The 18124-nt window shown below is 39.0% G+C and overlaps 1 protein-coding gene across 1 annotated transcript in view; it reads left to right on the top strand.

Annotated features, from left to right (window-relative positions):
• The window catches only part of capn5b (calpain 5b), a gene marked incomplete at both ends in the record, with an annotated part of 35171 nt that extends 18121 nt beyond the window's left edge, over nucleotides 1–17050 (top strand). Inside the window, 11 exons of the mRNA XM_080509561.1 lie at nucleotides 552–760; nucleotides 2203–2395; nucleotides 7755–7948; nucleotides 10046–10123; nucleotides 10379–10574; nucleotides 10658–10780; nucleotides 10874–11070; nucleotides 11553–11674; nucleotides 11770–11820; nucleotides 12370–12506; nucleotides 16868–17050. Of these exons, the coding sequence (XP_080365687.1) occupies nucleotides 552–760; nucleotides 2203–2395; nucleotides 7755–7948; nucleotides 10046–10123; nucleotides 10379–10574; nucleotides 10658–10780; nucleotides 10874–11070; nucleotides 11553–11674; nucleotides 11770–11820; nucleotides 12370–12506; nucleotides 16868–17050 (1683 nt within the window). The remainder of the gene's footprint in view (nucleotides 1–551; nucleotides 761–2202; nucleotides 2396–7754; nucleotides 7949–10045; nucleotides 10124–10378; nucleotides 10575–10657; nucleotides 10781–10873; nucleotides 11071–11552; nucleotides 11675–11769; nucleotides 11821–12369; nucleotides 12507–16867) is intronic.
• Nucleotides 17051–18124: the final 1074 nt, after the last annotated feature.

Below are 18124 nucleotides of genomic sequence, written 5' to 3'. Positions count from 1 at the left end.
AATAATTTCTTCAGCCTGTGCTTGCTCTGGGTTTTTTACATGTGAACATGTTAGGAGTTTTTTTCCTCGTCTCTCTTGTTAAAATAATAATAACTACATTGCACAAAATGGAGGCTGGGTTTTAGGAGTTTCACTGGACCACAGCAAGCGCAAACAGGTGAAACATGCTCATGTGCACACACACACACACACACACACACACACACACACACACACACACACACACACACACACACACACACACACACACACACACACACACACACACACACACACACACACTGCAGTCAAAAAGTTATTACCCCTCACCCATGTCCTATTACAGCTGGATTTATGACTGAGGGAGCCAAGGTTATAAATTTGTCCCCTAATCCTAAATGCATCAGTAGACACGAGGGGATGTGGGGGACTCGCCCTGGCTGCCCATTCCACCTTGATATTATTTACGCCCTATGGACCAGCGGCTGTTTGTTTTGGCTTACCTCCTCCTCCTCCTCTTCCACCCCTTCTTCCTCCTCCTCCTCTTCCTCCTCCTCCCCTTCCTCCTCGAGGTGATTCCCGACTGGAAGGAGCAGGAGTGGGATACGGAAAAGCCTGACTCCTATGCTGGTATTTTCCACTTCCGCTTCTGGCGCTTTGGGGAGTGGGTGGACGTGGTGATCGACGACCGGCTACCGACGGTGGACAACCAGCTGGTCTATTGTCACTCCAATGACAGCAATGAGTTCTGGAGCGCCCTGGTGGAGAAGGCCTACGCCAAGTCAGTGTTACTGCCAACACATGCACAGTTTCCTGCTTACAAAAACTCAAACTGGCTGATGAATCCAGTGACTCCTCACTCCTTCCAGTGTTTGACAACATGAACTAACAGTTCCTTTTGTTGCATATATTGTTCTTGGACTAATTTGGCAGTTGTTTTATCAATGTATCAATTATCAATGCTGGTGTTCTTTATAATCCATGACCATGATAACAATTAAACCCTTCACTATCTGATTTTTTTTAACAATCATGTAAAAACAAATTATTTGTGTTTTCAAAGTTGATACAAAATCAAGAGGAGAATGTAGCATATATGATGCAAATTATCAACATTAAACTGCTACGTGGTGGTAAAGTGTTTCCAGTACAATTGGTGTTTGTCGATTATGCAGGATTAGTGAAACACATACACCAGCTTGGCTAACTCAAGACCAAAAGTGGTTTGAGGTCATTCACAACAGTGTATTTGTGATTCCCTCGAGGTTCCTGCTGTCCAACAGTTTGTCTGTCTTTTATGCATTTGTCATGTCTGATTATTACACTTCGATGTCCTGTTTGTGGTCTTTGAGTTTGACATGTCTTAGTCTGTCTGTTCAAGTCTCATCATACAGGGTTTTGTCTGTCTTAACACTGTGAAATATTTTCTATTTTACCATTTCAGAAATAGCCTTTATGTGGTTTCTTTAACTGTTTTTGCTATCTGTAAACATACATCTTAGCATCTAATTGGATGATTTTAGAGCAAATGCATGAATAATGTTAAGTGGAAGAAGTTTAAAAGTAACATGAATATTGAAATAATTTCCTTGTGTGATGAAAAAATACATATACTTAATACTTAAATTGAATAGGCACACGATCCCTGTGCTCTTTAATAAAAATGACAATTAGGAAGTATAAAACTTATAAATTCATAAATGACACACGTCTGGGGTCATCGCTTCTTTGACCACTGTTTCATCTTGAGGATCTCTGTTGTCCCAGCGTGTCTTTATTAACACCAGTGGTCTCTGCTCCTACACTGCAACCAAAACTGCTCAACTAAAAGGGTGCTAAATTAGCTATCCAAATGCTACATGCCAAATCACAATATTGAAATCACCACACAGCTGCCAAAGCCTAGACAATATAGCCAACATCAACAATTAACAAGTGTACTTTCTGCTCCCTCAGCCCAGCTTTATTAGCTATTTAACCATATGCACGAGACTGACAAATACAATGTTGCCTCTGATCGTTATATTGAAACGATAAAGTGCACTCAAAAATGTAAAACATAAAAGTAACTCAAATATTTACAATTTGCAGCAATGATATCTTCATGTAACAAAATATCCCACAGTGCAGGAGGATATGGAACACACAGTCTCAGAAGTATCTATAGCTCCGTATTGATGGACACCTCACTACGATGCATGACCAGATCGTCTTGTCCTGCAGAGTTTATGGCTGCTACGAGGCGCTGGATGGCGGAAACACGGCTGATGCTCTGGTGGACTTCACGGGCGGGGTATCTGAGCCCGTGGACCTGCTGGAGGGTCAAATGGCAACAGACGAGGTGGCTCGTAACCAGCTGTTCGAACGAGTCCTGAAAGTCCACAACAGAGACGGTCTGATCAGCTGCTCCATCAGGGTGAGCTCAGACACCACGCTCCGACCCGAGAGGGTCAGCGGGAGGCCTTTTCCCAGCATGACGTCCCTTCTTCTACAGTATGCATATTTCAACACAAATCATTATCAGTGGAAATTGATCTGAATTTTAAAAAATCATGAAATAAACTTTAGTGCAAAGTGTAAAAAGTTGCGAGAGGTGCACAGAAGTTGTGACAGGCCCAAACAGCCATTAACAATAATATATATTTTTTAAGTCCAGCATTCATTCAAATTGTATTATTGCAAGGCATGTGTGTCCCGAACATTGGGCGTACAGTATTTTGTGCTTTATGATGAGAAGTTCATCCTCTGACCAAACCTGATATCAAAGGTTTAATTTCGATATTCTGCTTCAAAAATTGTATTTTTGCAGAAAGCTTTAGTGTAAGATGAGAAAAGGCTGTGGTGAAGCTAAAGAAGTCTTGAGACTTAAAAGAGGAAACGATTGGATTACTTTTTCAAATGCCATGATTCAGCTCTAATAAAATGTTGATCCTAATCCGTGTCCAATCGTATAACACAAATTTATGAATCAGAGAACTACAATCAGTAGACCTTTGATGATTTATAGTGATTTATTTCAATTTGATAAAAATTACATTAATATATCATGAAAGCAGATTTAAAGTGTTAAACTGGATAAAAGTGCACAATTTAATATCTTTAGCAAATCAAATATTTACAATATTAAACATTTGCCAATATTCTAAAGAAATAATGAGATAATTAGTGCAAAATGCATCAGTATTTGTGTGATTATAGAATAGAATAGAATAGAATAGAACTTTATTCCTCCTAAGTAAACACAAACTTACAACAGCTCAAGGTAAAAAGGTGCAGAAATTATCAAATTAAAGAATTAAAATATGTAAACATATGTAAATATCTAAACAAGAGCAAAAAGAGTACAAAAAATAGAATAAGTAAAAAAAAAACAAAAAAAAAACAATCCAGTAAGAAAAGAAATCCTCTAAAATTGAGAGAATTGATATTCACATGGGAAGTTTGTGCTATAAGTAGTCATACATTTTCAAAACTTAACTGAACAGATTTCGAGATCCAATGGGTTTAATCACATGTTGGCTGATGGTTTGGAGGGAATATGAGTATTCAAATGTGATCTCCTGCTCAATAAATCGTTAATTATACTCCTCACCAAAGCATTTTGCTGTTTCACCTTCATGTTTTTTGTCTGTCTTCTTTTCCCTGTAGATTTGTTTTCAAAGACAGCACCACAAAATGTTGCATTGACCTCTAAATTCTTCATTTAATAAAGAATAACAACCATAGATCTTAACGACTTATGTTTCCCTTCAAAAATCCTCTTTTCAAGTGACTTTCAGATGGGAAATTTTTATTCAGGTGACCAGAAGCTTCTTGGTCACACTCAACAAAAACAAATCCAAATGTCCACAGCCGTGTTAACTGCTTTGAGAGGCTGTAATTAGGCAGAGTGTTGCTTCAGGCTAAATGCTAATTCCTGCGCGGTGACGTGCTCACAATGAGAATCAGTCTTCACTGTCTCGGATGAGAAAACTTAGCCTGCAGCAGCATCTAGTAATGACAATTATCTTAAATTTTTTTAAGGATACTTCAATCTCCAGCAGAGCAGCTGATTGACTTTTGACCAACATATTAAACATTTTTGTTGAAGAATGCCTGACGTGAAATCCTTTGGACCCAACTTCACTGTGTCTTCACGCATGTTGAACGACATACAGACACAATTATATTTACCATAATCAGTTTTTTTCTCGACCACTTCTACTTTAGGGAAATAAAAAGTGAGATCTCTTGCCACCTCTGGTTTAAAGTCATATTCCTGCCTCTTATTTTAGTGACAGAGACACAATGTTCCTTCCGCTCACCATATTGGTTCCTTTAAAAAAAAAAGAAGAAAAAAACCTTGAAAATTGTGTAATCGACCAAAGCTGACCTTTAGTGCCCCAGAGGAAGTTTTAATAATTGGAGTTTTTTCTGTCTGATTGAAAATCCAGGAATGAAACATTTTCTGGAAACACTGTACAGCAAAGGAGGAAGTCATCTAACGTGAAATAAATAGATTTTTTTTTTGTAGTAATTGATGAGCCGTAGATGTTGTTACAGTTACTTCGAAGAGCGACACATGTTGTTCCAGTTCAGAATGACATTTTATTGAAATGAGACCACTTCTGAAACAAAATGATGTTGTTATGAACTGCCTTGAAGGAGTCAGTGATCATGCTTTAATCCTTTCTCCTCTGGATGAGGAACTGTGACCGAACACTTCTAACAGAAGGATTATAAGAAATATGAACTCGTCATGCATGCGTTCAGTACTTTTTTAAAAAACTTTAAAACCTTTTAACTACACAGGATTTACCAAGTAATTACAACTGATCTTCGGTTTAAATGTATTCTAATTCTCCTCCCATCACTTAGAACACGCGAAACCAATAATTTATTGAACGACTGGAAATGTCTGTCTGCTATAGAGCCATCAACTGACAAAAAGAAGAACTAAAAGACTCAGTGATCATGCTTTATTACTGCACACGTCAACCAGGACGGTAAATGTATTTGTTGTCCACCACATTGAATCACTTTGAATTGTATGAACCTGCATGAAAAACGTGGTGGGATTGCTTTGATTGATTGATTTATTTCTTCATTAGCTGACTTATGAGCAAGCATGCAATTGATTCTTTTCACTTTAACATGGTTTAAATGACTGTCCTCGCCACAACCTGTGAAACCCATAATTCATTGATCTGTGGAAAATGTCACGGCCTCATGTGGCCTGCATAGCCTCATATTTATTATTGAGATTTGAGCCAATGTCAGGAAACTCTCATTTCTAGCTAAAGCAGCTAATTTGTCTCTTAAGGGACACTTTTAAAATGTCACTGTAGATTAATGAAATATCCATCAAAACAATTGAAGTGCTTCTCAACATTAGCTCAAAACACAGAAACCAGAATTCATGCATCGCATTAAATAACATTAAAGGAAAACAAAGATGTATGTGACACAAGCAGCTCCACTACTAATTAAAGATTAAAGGGAATTTTATTAGTTCTGAATGCTCATTTTCCTTTTCTTGCATAAAGATTGGATTTTGCAAGAATTGCTGATTCTTATCTTATCTTATCAAGCTGTAACTCGGTGCACAACAAAGTGCCTTGGCCTCAGTTTCCCTCAGGTTTCCTGGTTTCCCCTCTGCTGCCTCAGTCTGCCCTGTGTTAGCTGGTTCCTCTCTGCACGCTCTCTCAGCTTTAGCACAGCCTGTCTCTCCACCAGCCAATCACAAACCACAGCCGTTGAATTCAGATTGGCTCTGCCTCCTGCAGTCGGATTGGTTGTAGTATTACCAGTTACTAAGGGACTGGTGAGTCTTCTTCACTCGCGTTAGAGATGGTGAGGAGCTCCTTGACATTTCTGTGCGTTTGCCAGAGAAAGCGATCCTGTTATGTTACTGCACGAGTGTAGTTCCCCTTGATTATTACAGATCGGAGTGTAAGAGACACTTACACTCTTGCGACTAAGGCTGTTGATTTATGTGTTTGCAGTCCTGCTTATGAAATGGAATTAGGTTTTAAAATAGCTATATTATTAATTTCAGGTAGTTTCTTTTATTGACCAATTTGTACCTGAGGAGAACAACTGCTCTGATACTGGCACCCTTTTAAGAAGAAACAAGTTTAAGATTTAGTAATTAAAATAAAATTTGTCAATTAGGGGTTTTTGTTGCATTTCATAGGTTAAAAAAGCAATTGTATAAACATAATTGTTGTAAAAACATTGTAAGATGATAATAATAATAATAATAATAATAATAATATATAAACACAGAATATGATATCAGAAATATTACAATTCATCAATAAATAGATAAAAATTTGATCAAAGTGAGTTTTAGGAGGAGATGGACTTTCCAGTCCAGTCCAGAGATTCTCATTTAGTAACATCCACAACAGGAGAGCCTAGACAGTAGCAGGGCATTTCTTAATTTTTTTTAATTACATTTCATGGAGAAGCTCAATTTACATGTCAACAATCTCATAGTCTACATTCTATGTATTCAGTAATATTTCATGCAGCAAATGCATTCCATCAATGACTATATGAATCTCTTCATCTTGAAATCAGGGCAACTATTTGAGTTTATAGCTCTTCCAACGAGAAGGGAAAAAAACGTTTTGAACTGGTTATTATTATATGATGCTGATGGAAACTGCAAGAATATGTAATACCCGTGTGTTTCTGGGACTTTGCTTCCATTGATATTGCCAGTTTTCATGCAACAATTTTAACATGGCTGCTTGTTAAAAAGTAAAATCTGGTAACTCTCATGCAAGGCATCTTAAGAATAACAGTGAAAAAGAATCCAACATGAATTCCTTTGTTTGAAGCTAGTTTGAAGGAAATATCTGTTTCAGGGATATTACATAACATAACAGTTTCACAGAGAGAAAAGATTATGGATTTAGTTACTGTTTCTTCAAAGAGCAACCACAATCTATTGTGTTTTACTCCTCTGCTGCTGTATTTTTCTTTCTCTTTCAAGAAAACACAAAACTGCAGAACTATATGTGTGGCATGTCAGTGGACACTTTATTGAATTTCTGAGATGAAATCATCAGAAATATTTAAAAAATTGGATTTTAGAACTGAATGTTGAACAAATAATATAAGTAGAAATGTAATGGAGTCACATGTCATATTATAGAATACACTATAAGCATGTACAGCATATGCATTTAACAAAACATACGTGACTTTTATTCAGGTCAGCTTGTGAAAAAGCAGTAATCACTTTGGGAAAGAAATCTATTTGCCATTCACCATGTAAATACTTAGGAGATACATAGACATTTAGTTTAATGTATCAGCATACAATATTTAAGTGTGTATAGTATGAGTATATTCAATGGCATCTTTAGTTTATTTTAACCTTCAAATATGACCTGAAATGTAGATTTGACTTGTGCAAAACTCATAGATATTCATGGTAACATTTGTGGATGTGATTTTCAGAAGATTGAAGCAGTCTATTTATTTCAATCTCCTTATCACAACTGATGATCTAACAAAGGCCAGTAACATAATAACTGCTAGTAATGTTCTAATTTTGGCCATTTTGAATGTAATAAAGTCTAATAACCTAATAACACATCTATAATGTAAGATAATAGTAAAAACCTCACAAAACCGTGTAAAAAATACAGTCCTAATTATGTATTACAATATTGACTGCAGTTGGTTGAAACATCCTATCACGCTATTGACAAGTTATTACATTATTGTCAGGTATTACACTATTGGTTGTTACATTTCTTTACACTCCTGCTGTGTAATAGGCAACCACGGTGGAGGACATGGAGGCGCGACTGGACTGCGGTTTGGTCAAAGGCCATGCCTATGCCGTGACGGACGTTCGGAAAGTACGACTGGGTCACGGACTGCTCGCCTTCTTCAAGTCAGAGAAGCTACACATGATCCGCATGAGGAATCCTTGGGGAGAGAAGGAGTGGAGTGGCCCCTGGAGCGACAGGTAACCACAGCGCTGCCACCTACAGGCCAGACGCCTGAAGCCCCTCGAGTTTCAGCTCATCCGTCAATCCACAAATACGTCTATGAATCAGAGACACAAACAATAAATTCATCCTGTAATATGTTACCTTGCTTTGACCTACACCAATATAACCAATTCCCCTTGGCCTATAAAAACACTCATTTCTAAAAGGCTTCATGTGATGAATGAGCAAGCAGAAGCCTGACAAAGACTGATCTGTGGATGGGCTTCATGATGTAAACAAAGAAAGCAGCACAAAGAGAAATGTCATGAAAAATGGAAATGCAATCAAGCTAATGGGCCACAGAGCAAACAAGGATAACCAAATTCAGCTCTTTGTAGAGAAGAGTAGTTCCTGCTTTCCTCCTCCATTATGCCTCCGCACACTTCTCACAGCAATAGAAAAACAAAAACTGGGATTGAGCCGCTCCCTCCACGTCTCCGTCTCTGAGTTGTTGGCTGGCAGACTCCGTGAAACAAACACGGAGGTGGTAAAGCCGGATAATAATGGAGTCTGAATTATTGATGAGGCTCAAAGACAGACAGATGTTATTAAAAAGACGTGAGTCATCTCTCTCCTTTTGCCATCATTCACTCACTGTCACTGAATAATTTATTCATGGTTTGATAAAACCCGTTACTGTAAATGGGGGCCGACAGACTGTTGAGATGTGGACATTTGTCAGTGAATCATAAACAGAGAGATATAAACACAGAGCTAATGCAGCCTGTAAATGTCAGAGCCTCCCCGGAGCAGTGAATACAGAATGGACCTCGATGTTTAGGTATGATTCACGTCAAATACTACATACTGTTTATTTTCCAGCTGAGGCATAAACTGAATGGTGCCCTTGAGGGATATAGCCATCCATGATCTGATACAGTTTGTTAGAAGTCAATTTTACATTCATATTGATGACAGTCCTGATCTTTTGAGGTTGGGACTCTACTAGACCTCTGAAGGTTTCCCAGCAGGGCCTCAACTGGTTAGGATTTTTTTCCCATAATGCATCTTGGTTCCAGGCGTTCCTCAGGTAACCACATGATGTCAATGAAATCATCAGAGTGGACCAGCTCCTTTCTCAATTTACTTTAAAAACAACCACAGCTGGAACAAATTGCTGCACACAAATATTCATAGAACCACAAAGACACAAACAGTAAAAGACAGCAAATAAAAAAAAAACAACAATATAAACAAGAGCAGAGTCTTCTGCTGAATCAAACACGAGGAGCAAAAACATGTTTTAAGAACAGCTTGCAGATAGATTTTCGATTCTGACCACTGCAGGATCAGGAACAATTCAATTTCAATTTATTTATTCATATACAGTAGCACCAAATACTACATGGTCATTGCCATGTACTTCTACAGACAAAACCCCAACAAATTGATCAGTATAATTTGGTTTCATAAATAAATATGTCTGCGTGTTGTCTGTATAACAGTTGAAGTTAATGTTGTGTTTCCCGACAATATTCCCATCAGTGAGCATGTATAATGTGAAGACAATGGATCCTAACATAGAGCCCTGTAGAACCCTGTGTTTAACTTTAGTTTGAGCTGAGAAGTCATCATTAACATGAACACAGTGGAACCTATCTGATTAATATGATCAAAACCAGTTTAGTGCTGTACCTTTCATCCTATTATGATCTAGTCTCTGAAGTCGGATGTTATGATCATTAGTATCAGATGCGGCACTGAGATCTAACAGGACAAGAACAGAGACCAGTCCTTTGTCTGAAACCATGGGAAGATCATAAGTATCTTTGACCAGATCTAAAAACCTGACTAAAAAGACTCAAACAAACACAAACAACTGCAGTTTTGAAGATACTTTGACTTTGCCATCACATTTTGATCACTTGTCAAAATCGCTCAAATCCTTACACTCGCCTATTATTCTTGCATTTTTCTTTTCTTCTATCAACTTTGAGGAGAAAATGTTCACTTGCTGCCTGATAAAACCTGCCTATTAACAGGTGCCATGATACCGTGATAAATCGTTATATTCACTTCACCTGCCAATGGTGATAAGTTGTGTTTATTTTGCTTTATTTTGTCCATTTCAGTTCGGAGGAGTGGAACAAGGTGAGCAAGAGTGAGAGAGAGAAGCTGGGCGTCACTGTGCAGGATGACGGCGAGTTCTGGTAGGCTCCATAAACATGCTGACACAAAATTCATAATTTTAAGTTTGAGCTCATCAGCCCCACGTCGCCTCGTCTCCAGTTAAAATCTACCTGTTTGTGCTGTTCCTGGTCTTATTTCCTATATGTCTTATGTCCTATATGTTTGCACCTGTTCAAGGTTTTTGTTTCTTTTCTTCTTCTTCTTTAAGCTTCTTCCCTCTAGTTGGTATCCACTCTTTCCGGTCTCTCTTCTCCTCTTTTCCCGCCCTCGTGCAGGATGACGTTCGACGACTTCTGCCAGTACTTCACTGACCTGATCCTGTGCCGCCTCATCAACACCTCCTACCTGAGCATCCACAAGACCTGGGAGGAGGAGGTGATGAGGGGCTCCTGGATCCACCGCCAGGATCCCCTCCGCAACCGGTCGGGTGGCTGCATCAATCACAAGGCGACCTTCCTGCAGAACCCTCAGGTGAGTCCGCATGCTTCTGTTGTTATCAGGGAAGAGGAGCAGTGTGAGGTGCGTGACCTGACGTCCTCGGTGTCTCGTCGCAGTATGTGTTTGACGTGAAGAAGGTGGAGGACGAGGTGCTGATCTGCTTACAGCAAAAGGAGAAGAGAGCTACACCCAAAGAAGGCAAAGGGGAGAACCTGGCTATAGGCTTCGACATACACCGGGTAGGAGCGTGCGCACAAGCACAAACGTGTGCACAGACTTGTGCATGTTCCCAGCCTGACAAATCTCAGCTGTCACGTCTCCTCGTGCTGTAGGTGGAGCTAAATCGGAAGTACCGTATGCACTCAGCCCAGCAGAAAGTAGCGGGCTCCATCTACATCAACTCGCGCTGCGTCTTCCTCAGGAAAGAGCTGAAGGAAGGCAGATACGTCATCATTCCCACGACCTTCGACCCGGGGCAGCAGGGTGACTTTCTGCTCCGAGTCTTCACTGATGTGCCTTCTGACTGCAAGTAAATATGTGTGATATACAAGAGGATCTCAAAAAATTGGAATCCAAATATTTCTGCTTTTATGTCGTGACAATTCAAAATAACCTTTTTCTGGGTGGTTACTTTGTTGTTATTACCTTTCTTGTTTGTTAATGTAAGGCACTTGCAACAAAAAAATAAATGCTATTAATTTGTAGAGCCCTTTTTTGAATATGAATAAGTGCCGAATATGCAACATAAAACAGTTAAAATCAATGGGCAGATAAAAAAAAGAAGTTAAAAAGACAGTACAAAACAGTTCATATATATGTCAAAATATGTTTCCTGAAGAGATTTAAAGGAACTCTCTCACTCGGTTGACCTCACCTCTTCAGGTAGATTTGATTAGAAGCCTTTCTAATGTGCCATCCAGGTGCATCTCCTCAACAGGTTAGATGTTAGTTGAGTGTAAAGTGAGAAAAACAGAGGACAGCTGTGTTAATGTTTATCCGTCTCATCTCCAGAGAACTGACTCTGGACGATCCTCCTCAGACGTGCTGGACGGGGATGTGTGGCTACCCTCAGCTGGTCACTCAGGTCCATGTACTGAACGCTGAGGGTCTGCAGGGACAGGACTCCAATGGAGGTGGGAGTATGGCCGTGACACAGCCTGCATGTTAAAGATCATGTGTGATTCATGTGTTTACAAAACATTCTATAAACTCCTGTAAAAACCCACAGAGCTGCACTGCCTCTATCCCGAAAAGAAAAGACTTCTGCGCAAAGCAAGAGGTACCACAGCACCACCTGTTGAATTAATGTTTTAGCACCAGCCTGCAGTACACTGTAGTCACTGTGTGTGCACTAACTGCTGTAACTTTTACCAGTCACTCACCTTTAAAGCCACTTTGTGCAAAGATTTATAGGAATTATAGCATTTATGTTTAGGAAGTTTAGGAACTTGTGTAAAAAATAAACACTCCTACTGAAATCAGTCATCTAGAGAATAACTTTCTTAATGTTTTCCTCCACAAGATGGCAGTAAAGTTGAATATGTGCATGCCTTTCACACAGTGGCTTTAAAAATGTTTAGTTTTCATTGAGAGAGCAGTTTGCTGTGTGGATTTTCTGCTTTCCTGCTTCACACATTATAGTACACTGAATATCAGCGTACTATCACTTTGAGCTGTGGGAGTGCGTGGCCAACATTTCTTGCCATTTTCCAACATGTAGCCGATGCGATATATCAAGAAGATAATCAGATTTCACTAAAGCCTTGAGTCCACTTTGCACAATGTTAATTAAATTACCTTTTTTTTTTTCTATTCGTTCTTGGTTTAGCTGTGGATCCCTATGTAATTATCACCTGTGAAGGAGAGAGGGTTCGTTCGCCAGTTCACAAGGACACACGGTGCCCAAACTTTGACATCAAAGGCCTGTTCTACCGAAAGAAACCCAAGGACGGCATCCACATCGAGGTGAGCTGTCGCTATGCAGCATCCATACAGCTGCTATGCCACTTCGTCACTATGGGTCTGAATTACTAATATCCTGCATAAAGGGCATTTAATTGCATGTTCATGCAAATTGATTGCATGTTCAGTTTGCAGATGATTTACTAAAAATACCACTATGAGTGACATCAGATTCCCGTTTTATATGAATCTATCAACACAAGATCCTCACTGTATTTTGCCTGATTTCACATTTCACATTGACATATTATGTTGATGTTGATGTTTAGACCATCGCAAACTTAAAGTTTTTTATAACTAGACGACTTCAATCTTTCTGAATATATGCTAAAAAGCGTGAACCAGATACATTAATTTTTGATTTTTTCTCATGGGTAGCAGCTACAATATTTCTGAATGTTGAGTGATTAACACTACATTTCACTAAATCAATCTAAGAACAAACTTCATTAACATTAACCATGACATCATGATCACGTATTTAAAGGGGTCATATTGTAAACTTTTACAACACTTTCACATGGTCTTGTTGGTCCAAACACATTATGTTCAAAGTTCATTGCCCCAATGAATACTAATTAAGGGCCTACCTTAATTGGGATTGGTTAACTCCCTGATGACACTAAATAGGGTTTGATTTCTGATTTGCTCGTTGGAGCAACACACTTTTTAAAAACCGATACAACCCAGGGAGACAGATGACAGATTTTGCTTCACTTGTGGGGTGACATTCCCAGGTATGGGGACCCATATTGCTGTTGGAAAACCATTAGAAAGAGAATTTTGCATAATATGACCCTTTTAATATGATCAAACCTTTCTTTCACAACCAGCATCAACTCCTACAGATTGAGTTACAGTAGTTTTTCTATTGGCGAGGCCCGTGTTTACTCTCAGTTTGTATTAAGGCTTGACACGCGACATTTGTATTGCTTTGAACACATCAATTCCAAAGACAAAATGTTTACATGCTGATCTATATATACCCTGTCAAATAAGAGAAGCCTTAATAAAGAGATGATCAGTATTATTCACTTTACCTGTCAGTGCCCATAATGTTATGGTTGATCAGTGTGTACAATTCTAAAAGCTTCAAAGATGACAGACAGAATGATGATGATGCCAAAATACAAGATATGCATTAAAACAAATAGTATTTTTCTATTAACTAAAGACTGTATTTCCATGTATTTAGATATTTTGGTCAAAACACTTGTAAAATTGCCACATTCTACATTTTATTGACATCTCCAGTAACCAGTCATGGTCAATAAGCCCCAATAGCTGCTGGTGGTACAGAGGACAGACTCCATGAAGATACATTTGCATCACAATAGAGGGGGCGGGGCTTAGAAAACACCCTCAAGTGCAGGATGAGTCGTCAGATGTTTGATGTGGGAAAATATTCAAATATCATTATCTTCAAGAGTGCACATCACAAGATAAATGTTGGTTCACAGACAAAATGTATAACAGACAAGAAGAAACAATTTTTTCATTTCAAGGGCACTTTGAAATATCTTTGAGAAGATGAAGCAGAAGTACGTTTTTCTTTTTATTCCCTCAGGCGATGTCAAGTTGATTCATATCAACTGAGAAGAGTGTTTTTTTCTTCTTTTCGCTGAGTCACTGTTTACAGTGCAGAGCTGGATAATTAAGTAATGATGCACACAGAGGGTGCGGGGACTTGTTAATCACACACTGGATGAAAGATGCAGTGAATGATTAAACTAAATCTGAACTAGGCACCAGTTACCTTCTTCTTCTGTGTTCTGTGTGAACAGGCTGCCTTCTTAACTGAACTGTGTACAAATGTTTGACACCACTGATGTTTAACGGAGCCGGGATGATAAACATTTTTCGATGCGCGAAGTGGGAATTCAACCAAGCAAAGGCAAAATTATTAACCAGTGTTGGAGATATTTGATTATGGACTTTTAAGAACTTAAAAAAAGTAATACCTGTAGGAATATTTGGGAAAAATTGACTCTTTTTAGCTTTGTATTGACATTGGGATCATGTCTCATGCTATTCTCAAAAGGTTTTTTTTTTTAACTAATATCTCTCAGTAGCTCTTGATGTTGACATTTGAAGAAGGCACAATCCAGCCATGAGCTATCAGAGTGCAAAAACAGCCATTCTTCTCCCCTTTTTTCTCTTTACGTTTGGAAACAAGTTGTCACAATGTAGACGTCCATTCATGCATGAAATTGATACGATTTTGACTTTTAATGAAGCTGAAACAAACGAAAAAATCAAACCCAGGTCGATGAATCAGTTGCTTTGAGATGCTTTCTCCATGGACAAATGCAAATATGGATTAAAAAAGAAAATCTTAGCCATTTTATACAGTCTGTAAGGCCAAGGCATGGTGCTTAAACTAGCAAACTTCCCAGCTCACAGTTTCTCTCCCAGGTGGCTTGAATCTGCTTCCAACAGTGTAACAAACCCTTTTCTCATTTAGTGCTAATTTTGCAGAAAGTCCATGACCAATCACTTACAAGCCCAATATCAGCCAATATTTGTAAGCCCTTGTACTTGTTAGAGGAAATTTCTGTGGTAATATTGATGCTACGTTTACTGTATAAGAGCTGTGAAATTGTTTTATTTAAAACAAATGGCGTGGGCACTGTGGGCGGGCGGAGTGAGTAAGAAATCATTTTCACTCGGTTGTTACAAACGCCCTAAAAAAAATTGTGTTGGGACAATTCAATAACTTAAAAATTGATAGACAGCTTAAGTTATTGTCAGCAGGAACTGACATTGTAGAAGTAATTGCTGTATTCTTCTCCTTCTGTTTGTGCAAAACGGTGGGAGACATTGATTTGTATGGCTCGTTCTGTACCGGCGCAATTCAACGTGTTCTACATGACAAACTTAGGTTTAAAGCAGTGAAGTGAAAATAAAAAAAAAAAAAACAATGGAAAAAGACTGCGTATCTCAGAGAGAGAGAGCGAAAGAGACATTTCTGTTGGGGTTTTTTTGTAGTTCCTGGTTTAGTGTTTATTGAAATTTTCAATCTCCACTGGGTTGTAATTTCATCAGCAACTTCTAAATGTACTGTCTCTCCTGGAATGTTATACTAAAAATAACCTATTAATGTCAGTTAAACAATATAGAATCAAATATATGTGCAATACATTTTAAGAGGGGCTGCTTTTTATATTGTGTCAGTATTTTATAAGCAATGCACAAAAGTATTTCTTCATACTATCTGTACCAGCATGTACATTATCCTATTTCTGCTTCAGCAAAGCATTTCTTAGTTCTTCAACTGAATGTTGTTGAAACTTTTTCTTATAAAAACTTTACAAATCCTAAAACTAAGCAATAGTTCCTTTCTGTACATATTCATCATGCATAGGCTGTTAAATGGAAAGATGAATAAAAAATGATATAAGATACAAAAATCTAGTGAAAGATTAGTGAAACATGTAATGTTGATCTTTGTTTAACTCTTTTAAACAAGTGTTATTGTACATAAATGGTGAATAATATGTTTATTTAGGGCTCGCCTAAAATAAGACTCAGTGGTGGAAATTTAAAGGTTGTCATTAGTCACAGAATTTGCAAGTACATTGCACAATGGTGGGTATTTCAATTGTTCATTCTCTTGTTAACTAAAAACACTACATTTTAGGACAAAGGGTGTTTGTCATAGAAAATGAGACCGTGAACATTTGGCATGTCTGTTCTTATGTGCAGAAACAAAGTTTTTGGGGGAAATGGGTGCAAATTATGGACATGGTCCATTATTTTACTTCTTCTTGAATCAGCAAACTATCATTCTAATGCAGCACTGGGGTTCCTTTTCTGCTCCTTTTCTATCAGTTTGTAGAAACTTCGGCTCATAAAAGTCAAACTGTTCACTGTAGTGAAGTGGTGAATTTCTCACACTTTAAAGTATTTGGTAAGCTAACTGTGGCTATTCCATCTTGACAAAGCCAAAGGTCCGTCAAACCCTCCCTCTGTACAACATAAAATCTGAGATCAAAGATATTTTGACGATGACTAATTTTAATTAAAAAAAATCACACAGTGAAACTACCTTTACCTGCAAACTTTACACAGGGTCACGTCCCTCAAGCCAAAAGTATCTTTAAATAGGAAAAGTGGTCGAGCAGGTTTAGTTTTGAGATCTATTCTTCTTCCTGCTATTTGACTCATGTACGTCGACACTTTATTTCATACTTTATGTTTCGCTTATCTTCTTCCTGTCACCTTCGATTTTCACTCACTGCTGTATTTCCCTGCTGAGGCTCCTCTTTTGTGCTTATTGCCTTTTGTCTTTTCTCTCCTTTCTTTTCCTTGCTTTACTCGCTGGCTTTCGGACCGCCTCCTTACCCCCCACGAGCGGCCAACAGATCTACAACAAGAACATGATCGTGGACACCTTTCTGGGTCAGGTGATTTTGTTCAGCGACCCCAACGAGCGGCAGGAGCAGCACACGCTCCACCTCCGCGACAAAGGCAGCCGCCAGGACAACGACCTGCCGGGCACTCTCACTGTGCGCCTCATCACCTCCACCACACTCACCAACATCTGACCGGATCATTTGTACCGTCGTAACCGTTCACACTCGAAGGCGGCTTTCCGATTGCAGCCACCGCTCTCTGTCACCGTCCATTTTTTCCCCCAGCCGATGCAGAATCTCACTGTCTTTCTCTGCCGCTTGCACTCTCTGCGTCTCTTATGAGTTTCTAATTATTTGCTTCAGCAGTCAATTCGGATTTGAGGTTTGCAGATATTTCCACGTGCAAGGTGTCTAGTAACGATATGGAGGGGGGTTTTGAAACTCTTTGAGCACATTCCTACTTAAAATCATTTAGTTAGTTTTGTAGTTTCTGTTTGCATCGGAAAATTTCTCCTAAATTAGGTATGATTGCAGGTTTTGTAGCCAGAAAATGACCATTTGTCCCGATAGTTGTTGTTTCTTGCTCTACAATCTGTAGACTTCTCTTTTTTTTTCTGTATATTGTTCTAATCGGACACATGCACACCAATGTATACATGCACATATGATACATATGCAGATATTTCTGCACTCCATGCATGTGCCAATGTTTCCAAGGGCTATGCATTGCCTTAAGGCTGAGTCTGTCTCTCCACCTTGAGGAGACGGGGGGGTTATACTAATCAATACTTGGGTTTATCATCTTAATCAGCCGTTCTCTGTGTTAGCACACCCTCCATTTCTGTTTCTCAACGCCTGCATCACAGCTTCTTCTTCTCTTTTTTTCTTTCCGTGTCGCCTTCTATCTCCTGTGTGTGGACATGATGTATTCCCTTTTTCTATCTGTGGATAATCCTCCCACCCAGTCGGCCCACTCTCACACCTCAAGTCTTCAAGCAGTGTGCCGGTGCTTCAGAGAGCATGCAGCACTGTCTGTCACTTTTTACTGTGGAATTTACAAACAGAAAGCCAACAGCAGCTATTTCTCTCCCTCTACTGAGAGCTTTCCTGTGTTGTCCTGTGAGCGCGCTCCTGTGTGAAAAGTCTTGCCTCCCGTCTTCCATCAGTAGACCCACAGAAACTCCCCGAGACGCTTCCCGCCGGTTGCTTTGGACGATCTCTAAACTGCATGGCTTAAAAATAGAAAGAAAGAAAAAGAACAAAAAA

The sequence above is a fragment of the Blennius ocellaris genome (genome assembly GCF_963422515.1).
Source record: "Blennius ocellaris genome assembly, chromosome: 14".
Taxonomy (NCBI): Eukaryota; Metazoa; Chordata; class Actinopteri; order Blenniiformes; family Blenniidae; genus Blennius; species Blennius ocellaris.
The sequence above is the reverse complement of the archived record's forward strand: the minus strand, read 5'-3'. Positions and strand labels throughout refer to the sequence as shown.